This window comes from Poecilia reticulata, linkage group LG20 (genome assembly GCF_000633615.1).
Source record: "Poecilia reticulata strain Guanapo linkage group LG20, Guppy_female_1.0+MT, whole genome shotgun sequence".
Taxonomy (NCBI): Eukaryota; Metazoa; Chordata; class Actinopteri; order Cyprinodontiformes; family Poeciliidae; genus Poecilia; species Poecilia reticulata.
The window spans coordinates 13,345,499-13,365,053 of record NC_024350.1 but is presented as its reverse complement, the minus strand read 5'-3'; the positions used below and the strand labels follow the sequence as shown (position 1 = coordinate 13,365,053).

The following is a 19,555-nucleotide window of genomic DNA, read 5'->3' as shown; positions in this document are numbered from 1 at the left end:
ATACACAAAAGCAATATATAAAACAATGCAACAATGCAATATATAAAACAATGCAAAGAATTTTCTCTTTCAAGGAAAACAAGTTCTAAAACTTCTTGGAAAATCTTGACACTCATTCATCAAAAGCTAAACAACCAAGAACAGAGTAAGACAAACCTTTAGCCTTTCGGATGTCCTCGTCACACCAAAACATGCTGGAACACACACACGCAGACGCACACACACACATAGACAGAGTGACATGCTTATACGGTCTACACAATGCGGCTCAATTTGTAAATCAAGACTCGGCAGGAGCAAACAAAGAGCTCGTTTATGATGGCCGACGCCACAAGACAGCGATGCAGGCAAGTGAGAAGAGCCAAAGCGTTTTAAATAACCATCAACGATGCCAGGCAACTGGGACATGGGGTAATTTGATTTCCGGTGGGAGATGCTAACAACAGTTAACAAGTATGACTTCAAGAAACTTCAGAGAGGTACAATGACATTGGGAGAAGGCAGGCAGAAAGGGTAGGGAAATAGAAAATGCAGCCCTGCCAGGTGCAAACTAGACTGCGGGGCTTATGTGACACATTAGAGTAATTAGAGCTGAGGAGGATTTGGCTTGAACCTGATGAAGGGTGGATACACAGTCATCTTGGTAACTGAACAAAAACAAAAAAACATCTTTGGATTCTTTTCAGATTGAGGAGAAAAGGAACCAAGAGCACAAAACCTTTTCACTTTTAATTAAACTAAAGTTTCAGGTTGGAATAGACCTCTGAGGTGAAAGCCGCGACAACACCAAAAGGATGCGATTGCAACGTAAAACCAACATAAGAAGGCAAGTTTGATAAGGCTGACACAGCTACTGTTTAAAGGACACATATTGTGCTTTTTAAGATTTCTAATTACCCAACACATGGTAGAAGAGGTGAAAATAGCATAAAAACAGCTTCAATTTTTTACATCTAACTTGGAATACGGGTGGGTGTGCAGAGAGTAGCTGCAAAGAGTAAATGCCACATGGATCCAGACTGATTAACAGATGCTGATAAGAAACGAACAGCTTCCCTTTCGCCTTCACAAACGTGTAAAAATAGCATTTTGCGCTTGGTTTGGCATTTCTGACCAAACCAAGTGTCTCAAATCGTTCCAAATGTGGATGACGTAGAGAAATTCAATTAAAGTAAGGTGTTGGGTGTTCTGTGTCATTTCTGAGACTTTTATGAGTTCGCTTTTACCTGTGGTGGCCGTTCAGGGATCGGTTCGTTGCGAAGTGCTTGGAGGGCTTTCATGGCAGCGTTGTGCCTCGCCGCTTGGCGGGTGCGTCCTTCCCCGATGAACTCCCGACTCCCCACAGAGAGCTGCACGTAGAAGATCTTAGGGACAGGATAATGGTACCTAAAGCACACAAAGCACCAGCATGTTTACGCCTAAAATGATGTTTTCAGTCCTACATTTTAACAGGATGTCTATGTAAGACGTAAAACAGGGGGAAAAAAGAAGGTCCAGCACAGCTATCAATTCAATGACTTTACACCATTCCCAATTTAAAAGGCCCACCACTTCATCAGGGTCAATTACTACACAATGGTCTGTTGGCCAGCTATCTGACTAATGTCTTGCTATTGAATCTCAGCTCATGGATGCAAAACAAAGCACAGGGACATATATCCTCCACTCTTTCTTCTCGCCCCAAACATAGATTATCCTCTCTTTCACTGGGCCTTGACAAAGTGGGGCTGAACTGTCAGCGGGCAGATTTAAAGGTCTGCGTGCACGATACCCCTCCCCACCGGGTCAGTAGGAGAAGAGCTGAGAATGTCTGCCAAATTGGGGAAAAGGAAAGAAAAATAGTGGGAAAACTAATAAGTGAGGAAACCAAAGATTTTAATATCCCTCTCCCTGTCTGCTTTAATCACTGCAAAGATATACTTATTTTCACAAGCACATACAGACACTCCATATGTGGTCGACACAAGCTGGGATTTATGGAAATATGTCTCGATTAGTGTCTAGTTCCCAGACTGTTTTGTGCGTTTTCACGTTTGGCAGCGGGCTTCTATTCACAGAATGAAGATCTTAAGGTAGAGCACATTTCACAACAAAGCTGTCCTTTTTTTTTTTTTTTTTTTTTTTAATTTGCACAAATATCTCCACTACAACATCCTGCTCGGGGTCTGCCGTGAAGCTGCACTTTTACGAGGGTTCATGGATTCATGAGGAAAAAAAAAAAATGCATTAAATGATGCGAGACCTAGAAATCTACGCGGTTGGTTTCGTAACAAATTACACATATGCTCCTCATTAGATAAAGAGAAATTAAATTAGGGTAATCATAACCCAACAATCCCTTTTTGATACGTACAAAAACACTTTTAGAGAGGACATAAATCTTTTTTACAACTGAGATTTAATGCTAGCATCTATCTAAACTTAACAGGGAACCCTTCTGATCCATCATCAACACCGTTATGAAAGTCCTTCCCTCATGGAACATTTTATTAACCGACCCGTTTGCTTACCAAGAGTACACCAATCAATCTAATAAAAAGCATTGGTACCAGATGGATCTGATGGCTCATGGTTCAGATTTCCACATGCCCTTGGCTCTTTAAGGTCAATGGTAACCCTCGTTGCAGTTTAATTAAAAGTTGCTGTTTTATGATGATGGGTTCTGGTAAGCCACTTATCATAAACCCACACGTCTTTTACCTTCCCAGGCAGAAAGATGTTTGCAAGATTCATGGGAACCATACACAAACATTGTTTCCAAGGTTTAAAGCTATCGTTTGTGATTTTTATTTTTCCAAGTATCTTCAGACCAATAAGAACATGTTTAGCGAGACATTTGGATAAATATTTATGGTATTGTGGAACTGATGTGAAAAGATGCCTTGAATTATGACTGTTGGGGGGAAAAAAAACAAAAAATAACACCTACAGCCATTCAGATGCCACAGCGCATAACAGAGGACTACAGAAATTCAATAACATTTTCAGGTCCACACCGGAGCACCAGCTGGGTTAGAGACAAGTTATTCTGCACACGACTTGACTGAGAAGTTGGAGCTCGGAATGAGAAAACACCAGAGTTGATCACGTTCCAGTGGAAAGCTGGAGAGTTAGACGTTGTTTGAATTAAGTTTTGAAACCTTTATGTAAGTGTTCATGTTTCGATGGAAGGCTTGTTTGCATCTCCGTGTACATTTTTAGAACCTAGAAGTCATCACACACACTTCCGACCCAACTATCGTCTTGAATATTTCCTCTTTCTTGCACACAAACCAGTCAGCTCAGCATGAACGTCGATGCTACATTCCATGTCATTTGAATCCCTTTCCACCATGCTTGGCTTTAATGTCTAGATGCCTAAATACACTGGTGAGATTGACTGATTCACTATTTGTGTTGACAACTAATTAAACTGATAAACATGATTAAGTTTTTTTGATAAAGATGTTTTTTGAAAATATTCCGCAAATATTGTGAGATTATTCTGAGGCATTTACCTCTTTTAGAATAATAATAAGTATGGAATATTTTCTCTGTAAGTGACAGAAAAAAATAATTCCTGCAAAACTAAGACCATTTCTGATTTTGAATATGGAGATTTCAGGTAGCAAGTCTGCCTGTTTACCATCTGTATAAGGAGCCTCTCTGACAGCATCAAGAGAGGTTACTTATCGATGTTATAACTAATATCTTGCTTGGTTTGCAAACATTACAAAAAGTAGGAGAGATGTCTATCATGTGATTCAAGTGGCTGGTTCCATTCTGGAATTGGCTTCAAATTTCTAGAAATCTGTGTAACTTTTCTACACGTCCTCCGTTTCTCCTTATTATTTTTTTTCTTAAAATTTGAAAAAAATGAATCAGCATAATACTCCCAGAATTCCAGCCGGTCTTTCTCCTGGCCACAGCCTTACTCTCATGCGTCTACTCTTAACTCATGGCCACAGGAGTCTTCCCTGGGTGGGGGCCTGCCTGGGCCTCGCACGTCAAGCGTGGCCCCAGGTTCTCAGAGGACATGCCAAGTGCAACACTGGCTCAGGCCAAACAGCTCTCCGAGCCGAGATGGGAGCAGCTGGGGCTGCGGCACTGACTACAGGTGCAGAGGGGAAGAGAAGAGAGAGGTACAAGAAAGACAGAGAAGGACATGAAGGAGAAAAGGGAAGAAAAGAATGAGAGACGAGAGAAAGAGAGGGGAGGTGGAGGGAGGCCTGTGGGAGACCCGACTCCACAACGTGGGAAAGTAGTGGCTTACACACAAGCAAGTAAGCCAAGAGCGCAGGCCAGCACACATGCACGCATCAAAATCACGTAGACCGAAAACAGGAAGAAAAAAAAAATCATTAGCGTTCTGTGACCACGTCTGCCTGTTTGCTGCGTGATCGTTATTATTTTTGTTAGCGGCCTTGCAATGTTGATGAAATTAGATCAGGACACCTGCTGCGAGAATATGGAGAGGGGAAAAATTATTATGCGAATGGAGAAGTGAGTCGGTTCAAAGTGGCCCACGTGCTAGGACTGAGTCAAAGAGCAGAACCGATACCAGGACTCAATCAAATGATAAATCATCAGCGTTTAAAAGTGAGTAATGAATTTTTCTTTGAAGCCCCAACCTTCCCTACAGCTTGCCTTTCATGTGGGCCCAGTTAGCAAAGGTTGCCGTTTCATTTGAATCATTCCAAGAGCCATGTGTGAACACGCACACACACACACACGGAGGCGCATTCAAGCATCATGCTGCCTTTAAGGCCCACACACAGTTCCTACTGGGAAATACAAGTTTTGTTATTGTAATCAGTGCTATGAGTGACATTTCAGCTGGGAACCATTTACATCAGTGGCATGAAAAAAAAATCTCCCTCCTCTAAATGCCTGTGCAGAAAAAAAACAAAACAATGTATTGTCTATTGCCACATGTTAAGCTCTTCTTGAACTAAACAACTGAGTTGTAATTCATTTTTCTTGACGGTTTGATTATTTTACGATATTTGGAAGTATTTATTTACAATCCTGTCACAAGACAAAGCAATTAGCCCAACATTTTTGACTGACTGCATGTTGCTGCTGACTTGACCGCAGTCAGTAGCTGCTTTCGTAAAGCAATTCGAGGCGGGATTAAAGCGCCAGCTTGGCCAGCTCTACGTGTTTAGTGAAAGAACAGGTAGTCACAGGGCTACGTCGGCTGATTTCCATATCGCCGAATAGGCTTCGTCGGTCGAGGGAGCAGTGGTCACGGTTTGGACCAGCAAGCAGCAGGATTTACAAACGTAAACAAGACTGAAGTCATTTATCCTAAGTGCATTAAGAATGATGTATGAAGTTGTAAAATATAAATGTGTAACAGTTCTTCAACTACATGGACTTACATTTATTGTCTTGACATACGCTACATTTCCATTGACCATAAACCTATTTGAAGGCACTGGGACAAAGTGCAGCTGGCTCCACCAGAGGTCTCACAGCATCGCACAGTTCATCGAGCAGTAAAAACTGCTGAGGAGTAAACACATTTTACACATTTTAATTGTATTTTATATATTAAAGTATTCATGATGCTGACTGCCTTTCCCCCCCCCCACAACAGTATGCAAATATTACCTTTCCAACATCGGCTTTGTACGGTGATTAAAACGAGTTACTGTACAGAATATGCCGTGTCGCCGCAGATTTTTGCAACATATTTTCTGAACAGATAAAGGTAGAGCCTGAATCGAGATTTCTGCTCCAGCTGCACATGTTAGTAGTATTTGGCATCCACACCTTGAAACAACAGACCCCACCTGCATTGCTTCAACACTTCAGGATGGTGGTCGTGGGTGTCAGGCTGTGAGGAATGTTTTCCTGGCAAAACCTGGGCCCCTTGAATCCAATCAATCAGGATGCCAGAGAGTAAAAGCAGTTTTTCCAGGACATGCACATTCCTTTATAGACATTATCTTCTTCCACACTGTCTATTTCCACCATCATAATACACCATGTTATTAAGTGCCAGCAACTTTTTTACTTTTTTTTAAAAAAATTTTTAGGAAAGCAATTATGTGTTTTAGTAAGCTTACATATTCATACATATTCCAGATTGAAAAAGAAAAGTAACTGAACACTTTTGATAAAAAACATCAAACCTTTATTTCACACTAAAGACTTTATTGATCAGGCTTTTCATCTTGCAAGAGAAAAATAGGAGTAAAATATGTTAAAAGAGATTACATGGTTAGAGAATCTAACTCTGACCTAAATTCTTCAACTTAAAAAAGAGCACAAATAATACTGACATATGGGATTTAACAAAGTGAAAAGCAACATGTAAGAAGAAGAAGAAGGAAAAAAAAAAGGAGTAAATTGCATACGGACAAATAGCAGCAGATGAATACAGAGATGTAGTGGCCTTTTCGTTTCCCAGCATCCCTGAGGCTTGGCCACCAAAACATCTACTGGCCACACACTGCAAAGATAAATACAACACGCTGGGACAGAAAACCTTGTAAAGGGGATGGGACTGCGTTGGGGGAAACTAAAGGGTGACCAAGATCTGCAGGAAAAAAATAATATACACAAAACCTTGGATAGCCTCACTCCTCCACCAGCTGCACTTTCCTCCAATCTCCTGCCAGAACTTTACTTGTTTTCTCTTCCTCCCAACTTCCATACTCCGTTCCCTTTATCCATCAAGAGCGGCTCACTTTCCTTTCAGCCTCACGCGATCGCTCACGTAGAAAATGCATGCCGGGGTGAGAAAACAGCCCACGTAGTCAAGTAAACACAGGGCTCAAAACATCAAATGTATTGATGGGAGGCGGGGGGGGGATGTTCTTGGATCCTGTGTGTATGCTTGAAACTACCAGACCACAGAGGAGAAGCAAGATTAAATGTTATGATTATTTAGTAGACTACTATGATGAATGCTTAAACCCATACAAGCCAATGTCTTTACATATAAAAAAAAATAAGAAAGATGGGCCAATCAGGAAATTCTTTGGCTCTAACCAGTAACAGGCAGGTCAAAAAAGGGGAATATTTTATCTTTCGGTCAATAAAATGTTTTTTTGATGTATTCAGAGCAAATTGCTAATCCTGGTCTAGCACTTCCGCTAACCATTGTCCCTGGACCAAGACATGAGTTCATTAACTGTATGTGTCCAGTCAGGTATATCTTTGCGAATAAAAAGTTAAAGCGATGAATGTCTTAACTCATGTTTTCTTAACAAAGGTCCCTCACACAAGACTTTTGTTGAAATGTTAGTTGCATTCACTAAAAAAAGGATACAGTGGCGTTTGGAACGTCAATGGTGAGTGGGTTAAGTAGGGCACAATCACAGTACTGTAATGTAGATGGGCTAATAGTGATAAAATACAGTTTTATTGTTTCACAACAGATGGCAAATTAAAGGTTAAGCATCCAAGGATATGAATTATTTGATGGGAAAACTCCAGTGCTTCAGCAGCAAAGTGACCAGCAAATGGAGTGATCACAGATACACATAAAAATAGGTAGTTATATTGAAATAAAGACTGTGGTGTAGTGTCAAATATACAAAATAAGAAAAACGACTCAATTATTCTAAATGGCAGGTTACTCCGAAACTCAGAAGCGCAACACGACAATATCAAAACTATAAAAAGTGTTGTTTTGTATATTTGTGCAAAAGCAGACCAGATGAAAATGGAAACTAATATGTAATTGAAATGAATTCTAACCATAAAATAGCAGCAAATCAGTACTCTGTGTTGGTAGTTGTTCAGTTTGCCACAGTTAAAACCCAAAATGAAAAGGGGTCTGAAACACGGATATTGAAAACAAAAACTCGGTTAATCACATGTGTTAATGTAGAGTCATAACTGAGTTATAAAACCCAGACACTGAAATAGACCACAAGCTAAGAAGCTCCTCAAATGTGCTAAGTCACTATTAAACAGTTATTTCTTTGTTAGATCTAACCAAATTTCAATTTCATTTCAGAGCACACTTTGTTAGTCCATAATAGGATGTTGCCTCTTCCACAAAGATCACTGCAGTCTTTTATCATCAAAGTCAAATTACAGGTTCTACTGACACAGATGTTAATATTGAAAGCTAACAGGCTACATAAAACAGTTTCTTTGTGCCTTGGTTTGATTAAATTGTCCAGACTGACAGTGTTCACTGTTGTTACCGTTTGTTGTGGTTTGCACTTCTAAAATGAGTGTTTTGTTTTTTTTTTTTGAAAGTTCATGCTTAAGTCATGGCAGACCACAAACCTGTGCAGGTCGCTTATACTGAACACAACATGTTTACCGTAGTAAAATAAGAAATACTCTTGCTTTTTGCTATACAAACCGGATTCCAAAAAAGTTGGGAGACTAAACAAATTGTGAATAAAAACTCAATGCAATGATGTGGAGATGGCAAATGTCAATATTTTATTCGTAATAGAACATAGATGGCAGATCAAACGTTTAATCTGAGCAAATGTAACATTTTAAAGAAAAAATATGTTGATTCAAAATTTCACAGTGTCTACAAATCCCAAAAAAGTTGGGACAAGTAGCAATAAGTGGCTGGAAAAAGGAAATTGAACATATAACGAACAGCTGGAAGACCAATTAAAACTAATTAGGTCAATTGACAACATGATTGGGTATAAAAAGAGCTTCTTAGAGTGTCAGTGTCTCCCTGAAGCCAAGCTGGTAAGAGGATTACCAATTCCACCATTGTTGCGCAGAAAGATAGTGCAGCAATACCAGAATGGTGTTACCCAGCGTAAAATAGCAAAGACTTTTAAGTTATCATCATTAACCGAGCATAACATCATCAATAGATTCAGAGAATCTGGAACAATCGCTGTGCATAAGGGTCAAGGCCGTAAAACTCTAGTGGAAGCTCGTGATCTCCAGGCCCTTAAACGTCACTGCACCTCAAACAGGAAGGCCACTGTCAAGGAAATAACAGCATGGGCTCAGGAATACTTCCAGAAAGCATCGTCAGTGAACACAATCCACCGCGCCATCCGCCGCTGCCAGCTGAAACTCTACAGTGCAAAGAGGAAGCCATTTCTAAGCAAGCTCGACAAGCTCAGCCGTTTGCACTGGGCCAGGAGTCATTTAAAATGGAGTGAGGCAAAATGGACAACTGTTCTGTGGTCAGATGAGTCACGATTTGAAGTTCTTTATGGAACACTGGCACACCATGTCATCCAGACCAGAGAGGACAAGGATAACCCAAGTTGTTATCAACGCTCCGTTCAGAAGCTGCATCACTGATGGTATGTGGTTGCATGAGTGCTGGTGGCCTGGGCAGCTTGCATGTCTGAAAAGGCATCATTAATGCAGAGAACTATGTTCATGTTCTAGAACAACATAAGCTCCCATCTAAACGTCATCTCTTTCAGGGAAGACCCTGCATTTTTCAACAAGATAATGTTAGACCACATTCTGCAGCAATCACAACATCATGGCTACGTAGGAGAAGGATCCAGGTACTGAAATGTCCAGCCTGCAGTCCAGATCTTTCACCTATAGAGAACATTTGGCGCATCATAAAGAGGAAGGTGCCACCAAGAAGGCCCAAGACGACTGAACAGCTAGAGGCCTGATGGGAGAGCATTCCTATTTCTAAACTTGAGAAACTGATCTCCTCTGTCCCCAGACGTCTGTTGAGTGTTGTAAGGGGAGATGCCACACAGTGGTAAAAATGGCCTTGTTCCAACTTTTTTGGGATTTGTTGACGTTATGAAATTTTGAAACAACATATTTTTCCCTTAAAATGATACATTCTCTCAGTTTAAACTTTTGATCTGTGATTTGTGTTCTATTGTGAATAATATATTAGATGTTGGCACCTCCACATTGCATTCAGCTTTTTTTCACAATTTGTTTAGTGTCCCAACTTTTTTGGAATCCGGTTTGTATTTTACTAGAGATAGAGATCATTGTAAAAACTACCGGTTTGTGAGTCCTGTGGTTTGTCTTTTTCTATTCAAACTGAGGAATGAAGTAGCACTCATTGCTAAGGATTGCTAAGGATGTATTAAGAGTTTACTCTGGAGCTCCTTAAGGATTTGGGAACCATGAGGAAAAAAAGCAAACCGTGGCTTATAAAGATTCATTATTATCCCGCATGAAGGATACTAAAAGAGACAGGTGTGTATTCCAACAGAAAGTGTACTGTGAGTTTGATTCAAACCAAAGTAAACAAAGTACAAATTTGAAAGAGATTTGTGATATTTCTCTATTTCTCGTCACATCTTCCAGTGACGCATCTGACCAAGGCAGAGCGACTGGTGATTGTGATGTGGACTGAATTCAAAAAGACGCTAATAAATAAAGAATAGAGAAACTGTTCAGCTGTCACAGGAACCTCGGTAAAGTCATAAACACGTAGGTGTATCTCTGGACTATAAATAAACGCACATAAAAAAAGAGCTGTTGTAGAATTGGGACAGTTTAGCCCTTTCTTCCATAAGATACAAGAGACAGAACAGCCTTTAATACGTCTGGCCTGGATTATACCTGAAGGGCCAATGGAACAGGATATGATTTTGATCATCCTGTTGCTATTCTGTGAAGTTGTCGCACAATACCAGTGGAAAGTAGGACAGTGTGTCTCTCAGATGCCCATTAACCCATAATGATCGGCACCAACAATGGTTGCCCATGTTACGGAGCAGAAGTGTTTACAATCAAAAAAAACTATGCAACCAGAAAGACAGAAACATAAACCCGTCTCTCCGTGTGTTTTGCATTCCCAGTAAAAGACATATTTAGAGTTTTAACTTAAAGTAGCAGCAGCTGCATAATTTTACACTCAATTTTCAACTTTTGAGTCAATTTATTAAGTCAAAATAAACAAAAAAAACAACACATAAGTAATGTGTCAATAGCATAATACTTAACTAATAAAACTGACAAGCATAAAAATAGATTTTAAAAAAACTGACTGAAAATTAACCAATGCAAATCAAAGATACAGCGGGATGACAACTTTTACTGGATAATAAATTGTCCCAGAATTTATTGCAATAAACAATAATATTATTGTTTTAAGTCAATTTTAAGGTAATATGCTGGTGATGGCATAATAATGCAAGACTGATGCACTTCAATTTTGAACAGAACACTCCACATTAGAACTGTAAGACATTTTTAATGTCAAAAATAGACCAACCAATAAACCAATAAACAAAAAGAATATAAAAACCACAAACAAAAAATAGAATAAAATAAAATAGAAATAGATGAATAAAATAAAATAGAAGATTAAGTCTCTGTAAACAAAATTGCTTCAAAAAGAAAAAAAAAATCACTAATCAGAATGGAAATGATCAAGCTCATTTTAATTGTGATCAATTGATTAACTGCTTATTGCGACTGGGTTACAGGTAACGATGTGTGTGAAGGTTTCAGAGCCGCCTACTTCTTCACGTTAACTGTTTAAAAGCAAAGCAGCGAAATTGACGTTCAACTATCAAACAGACCTTTATACGCGTGTATAAAAACAGGTTTAAGACATATATGAGGTTTCGAGTACCTAGCTTGCCTTGCCATTTTTGCTGAATGTCTCTGAAGTGCTTTTGTTGATATAATCTTGCTTCAGACCTAACTTCATACACACATCATCAAGGAGGCTGATTTAAGGAGGACAGGGATGCAAAGTCCTAAAACTTGACTCAGAAGAGACAAGATGGAATGGGGAAAAAAGATTTCTGTATCATAGAGTCTAGTGAACACAAATCATGTGAGCATTTGTTTATGTTGGAGCCATAACCCCTCCCTTCCCGAACCCCCCTCCACACACACACATACACACACACACCCTCATTCAATAAAACACGGCTTTACGACAATTAGGACATAATATCCTTTCCACTGGAATGTCACCCATGGGGATTTATATTCTATAACAGTGAAGTGATTTGACTTTGTGAGCTACGCACATGTGTGTTGACATAAAATGAAATAGAGAAACTAATGCAATAAAGAAGCTATTTCTTTTGAAGTTCCTGCCTGTTTGGATTTGGCCGCTTCTTTCTCATCTGGGGGCAGCTGCGATGATAAGATGGAAAAGAAGAGCCATATCTGAGGAATTCCTGAGCGAACCAAAGAGAGAACGCTGCGTCCTGATTGTATCCCGAAGAAATGTAAAGGCTAAAGGAACAATGAGCGATATAAAATGTAACCCAGGCAGGGACAGAGAGAGAGACAGAGCTGAGATTAAAAAAAAAAAAAAAAAAGATGATCGATGGTGTTAAAAAGACTTCAGAGGAAATGTAATATGTTCATGCAGGAAGAGATGAGAGGAAATGTTGGCTATAGAAACGCGCTGATGGGCAGATTTGCCTTTTCAGTGAGTGAGGTTGGCCCAATTAGAGAGGCGGGTTACCAAGCACACCCGAGTTCCTGTGCGTGCTTTGTGTCTGAAATGCCATCTGATATTCTACAGGCACGGAAGAGATCTTTTCATTCACACAGTCCACACATGTACACACTGTACCTTATGCAAGTTCTAGCAAGGCATGCTTATTTCCAAGCATGCAGCTATGAGGCAAGCTTACTAGACCACATGCTAAATAATAAAACAAGGGCCGATCCAACATTTTCAACAACGCATGCCATAGACTGGTCAGATATAGTCTATATAATAAACAGCTGCCACATTTGTGCTCATTCAATTAAAGCAAGACTTTTATTTATGCTAATTTGAGTTCAAACATGCCTGATCACACACTGGACCTCTGCCTCAGTAAACAGTAAGGGCAAAGGCACTGAAATAATTCACAACGCCTCGAATTGATCTATCTAGTTAGCACCTGGCTGCAATGTCTCGCTCGTGCCACAAGGTGGAAACGCTGCACCGGATGACGATGGAGAAGTCTGCTCTCGTACAACAAAAACTGAGCATTTTTCTGCATTCCAGAGGTCTGAAAATGTTTTATGTTTAGCCTTCTTTATTTTCTAAATTTTAACCAAATTTTAAGACGTTTCTCTTCACGTCAAAGTTTTTAGACTTTGTTTAGTCTGCTGCAGTCTTAACAATGAACTTCACTGCAAAATGTCCAGTGAACATATTATGCCTTTTTGTACTTGTTTGGCTAAAGGAGGCTTTAACCAAGACTTTTTTTTTTTTTTTACCAATAAAACAGTACACAATAATATTATTAGAGGCATAGTAATTAATGTAAGACAAGAAAAGAGAATCAATTTAAAATAAAGATTTGCTCTGTAATGTTTTTTGTTTTTAGCGAGTCATTAATATTGCTGGGGGAAAAAAATGGCAACAGAACCGTCCATCGATCCATCCATTTTCTTGCACCCTTTTTCCCTCAGTGGGGTCGGGAGGGGTGCAACAGAACCGATCAAATCAAAACAAAACAAAAAGTAAAACACTACATAGAATTCTTCTTTTTATGGTTAAAAATAATTAAATTACCAACTTCAAACCCGGCGGCGGAACAGAAACGGTATAGCTTTTTTTGACTACAACTGTGTCAAAATTTCAGTCAGGTCGCAGGTGTTTTTTCTTCTTTTCCGCTTCCGACAGAGAAAGCAGCGACTCACCTCCTTGTATCTGAAAATCATCAGAGGAGGAAATGTCACAGAGCAAAGCACCCGCAGTCATTCAACCCACTCTTCTTCCAGCTGACATAATGTTACTGTCATAACCAAATGAGGGGCTGGGAGGACATTACACAGCTTTGCTTCATTGGGGAAAGTCCAATCCAAATTCTGACTCCCTCAGAATGCCTGCACCCACCGAGCCCACTGAGACTGGACCAGCGGGACGAAAGCTGGGAACGCCGTGGATTAACTGGAGGAGCTCCTGCATGACTCAATGGAACCAGGTGTTCCAGTGATAACACAGGAATTGGGGATTGTCGATGAAAACGGCTGATGTCATAAGATTTCTTGAGAACAAAAGTATGCAGGGTCTCTGCTACTTTGTCTGATAGAGTCCAATTTTTCTCAATATCCCAGATGTAGAGGTGGGGATTTCAACACAACTCTGAATCCAGCATTAGAGAGCCCAAACTATTCAAATAAGACATGTAACTCTAAACAGTCAGGCAGAGTGAAAAACTCATGATGGGCTCTGGTTTCGCTGGTGCCTGAAACACCCAAATCCATGTGGAATACATCATTATTTAGTGACTCTGCCTTAAAGATTTATTAAACAGCGGACATCCTTCATCAAGATAGACCAGAAATCACACACGACGACGACGACGAAAATTGGCAAAGCGGTATTACTAGGAAAATTAAAGCGTACTCCACAAATTATAGGTTTGGGAATAGATAGAAAAAAATACTTCGAAGCTGCAGCAAATGTTTGTCCGAATCCAACCGTCAGTTTAGTTAGCCGCACGTTTCACAGTAGTCCCGAACAATGGGACGGCCATTTCTGAACGACGGCGGAGACGGATAGCTCGCTTAAACACGGACTTGGGCGGCAAAGAGTTATGCTCAGGGTCCTTCGCCATAAATAAGATTCATTAAGACGCAGATGAATGCACATCTCATATTATCGCAGCATTTCCTCCGCAGGGCACTTTCTGAACGAATCAATACTGGTCTCGGCGGTCATTAGTGCACTGATGGATCAGAGCCGGGCTGGCCTTTTAATGGGACGATTTTCCATCAACACGACTCCGGATCGCTCTTATTCATCATAATAGGTAAGGACATGGATATGCGGAAACCTCCGCTTCTCCGCCGCGTCGTTTAGTTGACGGATGGCAAATATGGCCTGTCACTCCGCCACATAGTCACTCATCTGTTTAAGAGAACTCCCGTCCAGCAAGGTCTCCCCTTCATTAATCCCGCCCTCATTCACACTTAAAGAAAAGAGGCCTCGTGAAATCATAAGTGACCTTGGGATGAAGTATCTCTCTGCTGTCGGAGAGAGGCGCACATCTTTAAACTCTTCTCTTTGCCACGCCGGCTGAGTGAAATCAGAAAAGAAAACAGACCATGAGAGATAAATACCGCCGGTGTCTTCTTGGAAACGTATCGCCGTGACAGGCGACACTGACAGATAGACGTTGGCAAGCAGATTTTCTCCTCTACCCCAAAGACATTCATCTTTCTTCCCCCCCGCCCCCCATCAGTTCCTGCATAGATCAAATGGTAAAAAGATGTGAGCCAGATGCTGGGCTCTCTGCTGACTACACTTAGTTACTCAACAGTGCCACTGAGTCACTCATTTTATCTGGCAACATAATCTTTTCTTACAATAAATCTCATCTCACAGACGAAACGTCAAACGCAGAGGGTGAAATGAACTAAAAACAAACACTTCTGTATTTGACGCTTCTGTATTAAATACCGACTTGATTAAGCGATAAATAAGTAAGAATGTTGCTTAAGTTAAAAAGAAAAAAAGATGAATAAACGCAAAGTGTTAAATAAATATCTTGCTCTAAAGCAGTTAAATTAGTGCTCAATCTAAATGGGAAAGGAGTCAGGAAATTTATAAAGTGATGAAACACTGCCACCTGGAGGGACTAGAAGTGATTCGAAGCATTTCGAATGAGCGTCTAAGGGCCATCTGTTGTTTCGAGGGTCATAAAATGCTAAAATATAAGGTTACAAGAGACCATTCACCATCAATCCTTATTTCAGATCAGAACCAGCTTTATTGGCCAATGCTGTGAGCACAAACAAGGAGTCTGACTGTGGTTTCAAGAGCTCACAGAGTACAGACATCAATTGCAAACGAATAAGCTTTTGAAAAATAGAGGATAAACGAAAACATGTGTATATCTACAATCATTTTTTTATAGAAATAGAAAAAAAATCATAAAACAAGGTTGAGGTTACTTTTTTTTCAAGAATAAAAATTTGATTATTTTTTATTTTTAAATGTAGAGAAGAGTTTGGTTTGGGACACTTTCATTACAGTCACAGAACAGGCTTTGATTCTGAAACGACGACGACTGACACCGGGCTGCAGCTGTTGAAGATTTTACTAATCTTGTACGCTGCGGATTAATCCATTAATCCATCAATTCATACATCAGACAACAATCAGACTTTGAAGCCCAGCTCAGACGCCGCCTACCCATTTGTCCCATCAGAACTGCACATCCCCACAGCTACATATCCTAGTACAATAAATAATAAACAATAATAATAAAACACTCAATAAATAGCCACCTTATTCTTAGGCGTCGTGGTCAACAGAAGAGTAAAAAGTACACAGTCACACCTTTTACACAAGACTTGGGTTGACGGTGCTCACCTTTGGTTAATCATCCCTCTGAAGTTGTAATTAGCTCTGTAGTTGGGGATGGGTTTGGGATCCAGGGGTCTGTATATAGCTGGCTCCCCTCTCTTCATGGCCAGACCGTTCAGCTCCACAGTGGGCGTTATGCTGCCTGTGACGGTCAGAGAAGATTAAAACGAGAAAAGTCAACCGTGGGGTTTAAAAGTAAACCACTAAATGTACTTCAGAGAAGGAGACAGATGAGGTATGATGGACAGTGCGCACAATTGTCAATAAAGCTAAGAAAGCTAATGGTTAAGAACCAATAACTTTTATTTTAGTGCCTTGCAATAGCATTCATACCCGTTTAACTTGATATATTTTCGAGTTGCAAACACAAATTTAAATGCGTTTTAGTGGGATTTTGTGTGATATACTAATGGAGAGTAGAACCTAATTGCTAAGTGGAGAGAGAATCATACTGGGGATTTCTTTATTTATTTTTTTACAAATGAAACATATTTCCTGCACTTACATTTGCCTGTCTTTTTTTTTTTTTTTTTTGCAATGTCAGCATCAGTGATGGACTTTGTCCTCATTCTTCACTGCAAATTAGTCCAAGCTCAGTCAGACTGGATGTCTCTTATCTTAAAAGCGATTTTAAGATAAGTCTTGCCACGAATTCTCAAATGTGTGTTTGGTGTCGTCAAACCATCCCAATCTCATATCTGACTGACTTTTTTTTTTTTTTTTTTGCCCTACCTGGGTTGCTGTTGACGTCGACTTTAGGCGAGCGGGGCGCGGGCCTGGGCAGGACGCTCTCGGCCAGTGCTTTGGCAGCAGTGGAGTGCTGGGCCTTCTTAATGCTGGTGCCCTCTGCCTCCCACACCTGTTCCCCAAGGGTCAGCTGCACAGTGAAGATCTGAAACAGCGACACCCAGAGGGCAAACCAGCACATTACAGACCCAAGCAACTGGAATTGCATATCAAGAAACACGCGCTCCTTCGTGATGCCTTTTAATATTAGAACACATGGGAATTTTTATTTTTTTTCTCCCAAAAGAAAAACTGATGAATATTTTACCTTAGCGTGTGCAGGGCCTCTCTCATTGAGGAGCTTGTACTGTGGCTGGATCCTGTTGAAACGGGCTAACTCATTCACCAAGCACATTGGAGTTTTCTCTTTAGGGTTTGCCATGTCCTCCTGGGGCGAGCCTTGAACACACAGCAGCCAAACACACTCTTACCGAGGACAGAGCTACAGTTTTTGCACTGTTCAGACAAATCATGCCTCATTTGTGTAGAAAACTCTGGTGGGAAACTTTAACGTTGGAGAGTCCTCAGTTCATTACCTTAGAAAATCATCAGGAAGTGAATTTAATTTGATGTTTTAATTCACAAAAGTTGATCTAATATATTTTATGGATTCATTGCACACAGGGTGACACATTTTGGTCATTTCTTTCATCCATCCATCCATACATTTTCTGTACACCCTTGTCCCTTACTGGGGTAGGGAGGTGCTGGTGCCTATCTCCAGCTAACGATCCGGGCGAGAGGCGAGGTCACCCTGGACAGGTCGCCAGTCTGTCGCAGGGCAACACAGACACAGACAGGACACACAACCATGCACATACACATTCACACCTAGGGAGAATTTAAAGAGACCAATGTTTTTTTTTTTATTGGACTGTGGGAGGAAACCGGAGTACCCAGAGAGAACCCACGCATGCACAGGGAGAACATGCAAACTCAATGCAGAAAGACCCGGGCCAGAAATCGAACCCAGAACCTTCTTGCTGCAAGGCAACAGCTCTACCAACTGCGCCCTGTCATTTCTTTCAGTTTCTTCCATTTTCTTTTTTTTTTTTTTTTCAGGCTAAGATGTTATTCTACATGTGCATATGCTGGACAGTATATGCACTTTAATACTTTTGATCAGGGCGCTAATCGGTGAAGGCAATTTTGGGTTTTGTTACACAGTCGTCTCGTGCAGTTTTTCTACCACGTTTTTTTTCCTTCCACTTAGCTTTCCTTAACATCAACACTCTAAACAACCAGAAGTGAATTGTTGAGATAAACGTCTCAGTTGCATTTGGATTGATTTAGATGCCTCTATTGTTGCAAAATGCAGGTTCAGCTTTTCATTGAAGTATAATAAATGCAAAACATTAACAAAAACAATGTTTGTCCAGAGTAAAAAAAAAAAAAAAGATACATCATTTCTTTGGGAACCTTCCACATAGTCACTATAATGACTTGATGATCATAAACACAAGATGGCGGTGCTGTTCTGTCATCATACCTGGTGGTGTGGCAGACACAGGAGCGTCCCCATATCCGACTGCAGGAGCAGGGCAGGTGGGTGTGGGGGCCGGGCCTGTGCCGTTGACAGAGGGCTGCAGACCCAGGGGTCCTGGGCTGGCCATGGCCGTCGGAGAAACTCCAGGGGAGAGGCCAGGACCAGCCAGGGGCGCTGCGGTCTGTACTTTCACTTGAGCCATGCTCTATTCCTGGAGGAGAGCAACGACAAACAACAACAGGCCATGTGTAAGTCACACCTCAAATTACACAGAGAATCGAAACATTGTCATTCATTTTACAGCCTGAAAAGTAAGCTGGACATTGTTCCACACACACACACACACACACACACACACACACACACACACACACACACACACATTTTCAAAAGTCTGAAATCCGTGTAGGATATTTTAGAACGTTTCTGTGTTCGGAGCCTGGAGAACCGACTCCTAACGAAGCCGTTCTCTCTTTTTCTCTCTCTCACATTCTGATCCACTAGCAGCTAATAGACACAAACAATGGAGCTTTATTCCAAGGAGCTTTACTCATGTTACTGCTGCCAACGGCGAAAAAGGAGGCAGCCTGTGAAAGCGGCCCGAGCGAGACAATGGACATTGAATTACAATTTGTTTTTCAGGAGGAACAAAGCACGAAGAATTATATTCAGGTTTCAGCGGTCGATCTTAACCGTGGGCCAGATGCAAATGTGTTGGTCCCGTAAAGTTCTAGTCAGAAGTTTACACTGTTTGTGGCCGTGATTGTCGTGCAGTCAATTACTTCATTGGATATTTTTAAGGTGGACTGGTAACAAAGACAAGATTTTGGTGCATACGTCTGAATTTGTTGTGGATTTGAAGAGTTTTAAGGTAGTCCTTCAATGTCCCGTCTACTTTGTGCAATGCAGTGCGGCAGCATCATCCGATAGCTATAGCGCAAAATTGAGTCGAGCGTCAAGGTGTCAATTGTATATTTTGTTTGAAACACTCACAGTAAACGGAAAACTTTCTAAAACTGTGACAAGTGACATTAGCATTCCATTATTTCTTTTCTTGTAGAGCCTCTGTATTAATAGGGTTT

The 19,555-nt window shown here is 40.7% G+C and overlaps 1 protein-coding gene across 1 annotated transcript in view; it reads right to left on the bottom strand.

The window, feature by feature from the left end:
- The window catches only part of stau2 (staufen double-stranded RNA binding protein 2), an 87,125-nt gene that overhangs the window by 64,686 nt on the left and 2,884 nt on the right, over nt 1-19,555 (bottom strand). Inside the window, exons 2-6 of the mRNA XM_008396384.2 lie at nt 18,477-18,684; nt 17,256-17,386; nt 16,934-17,093; nt 16,208-16,343; nt 1,227-1,386 (exon numbers count right to left, since the gene is read on the bottom strand). Coding sequence (XP_008394606.1) covers nt 1,227-1,386; nt 16,208-16,343; nt 16,934-17,093; nt 17,256-17,386; nt 18,477-18,675 — 786 coding nt within the window. The 5' untranslated portion in view covers nt 18,676-18,684. The remainder of the gene's footprint in view (nt 1-1,226; nt 1,387-16,207; nt 16,344-16,933; nt 17,094-17,255; nt 17,387-18,476; nt 18,685-19,555) is intronic.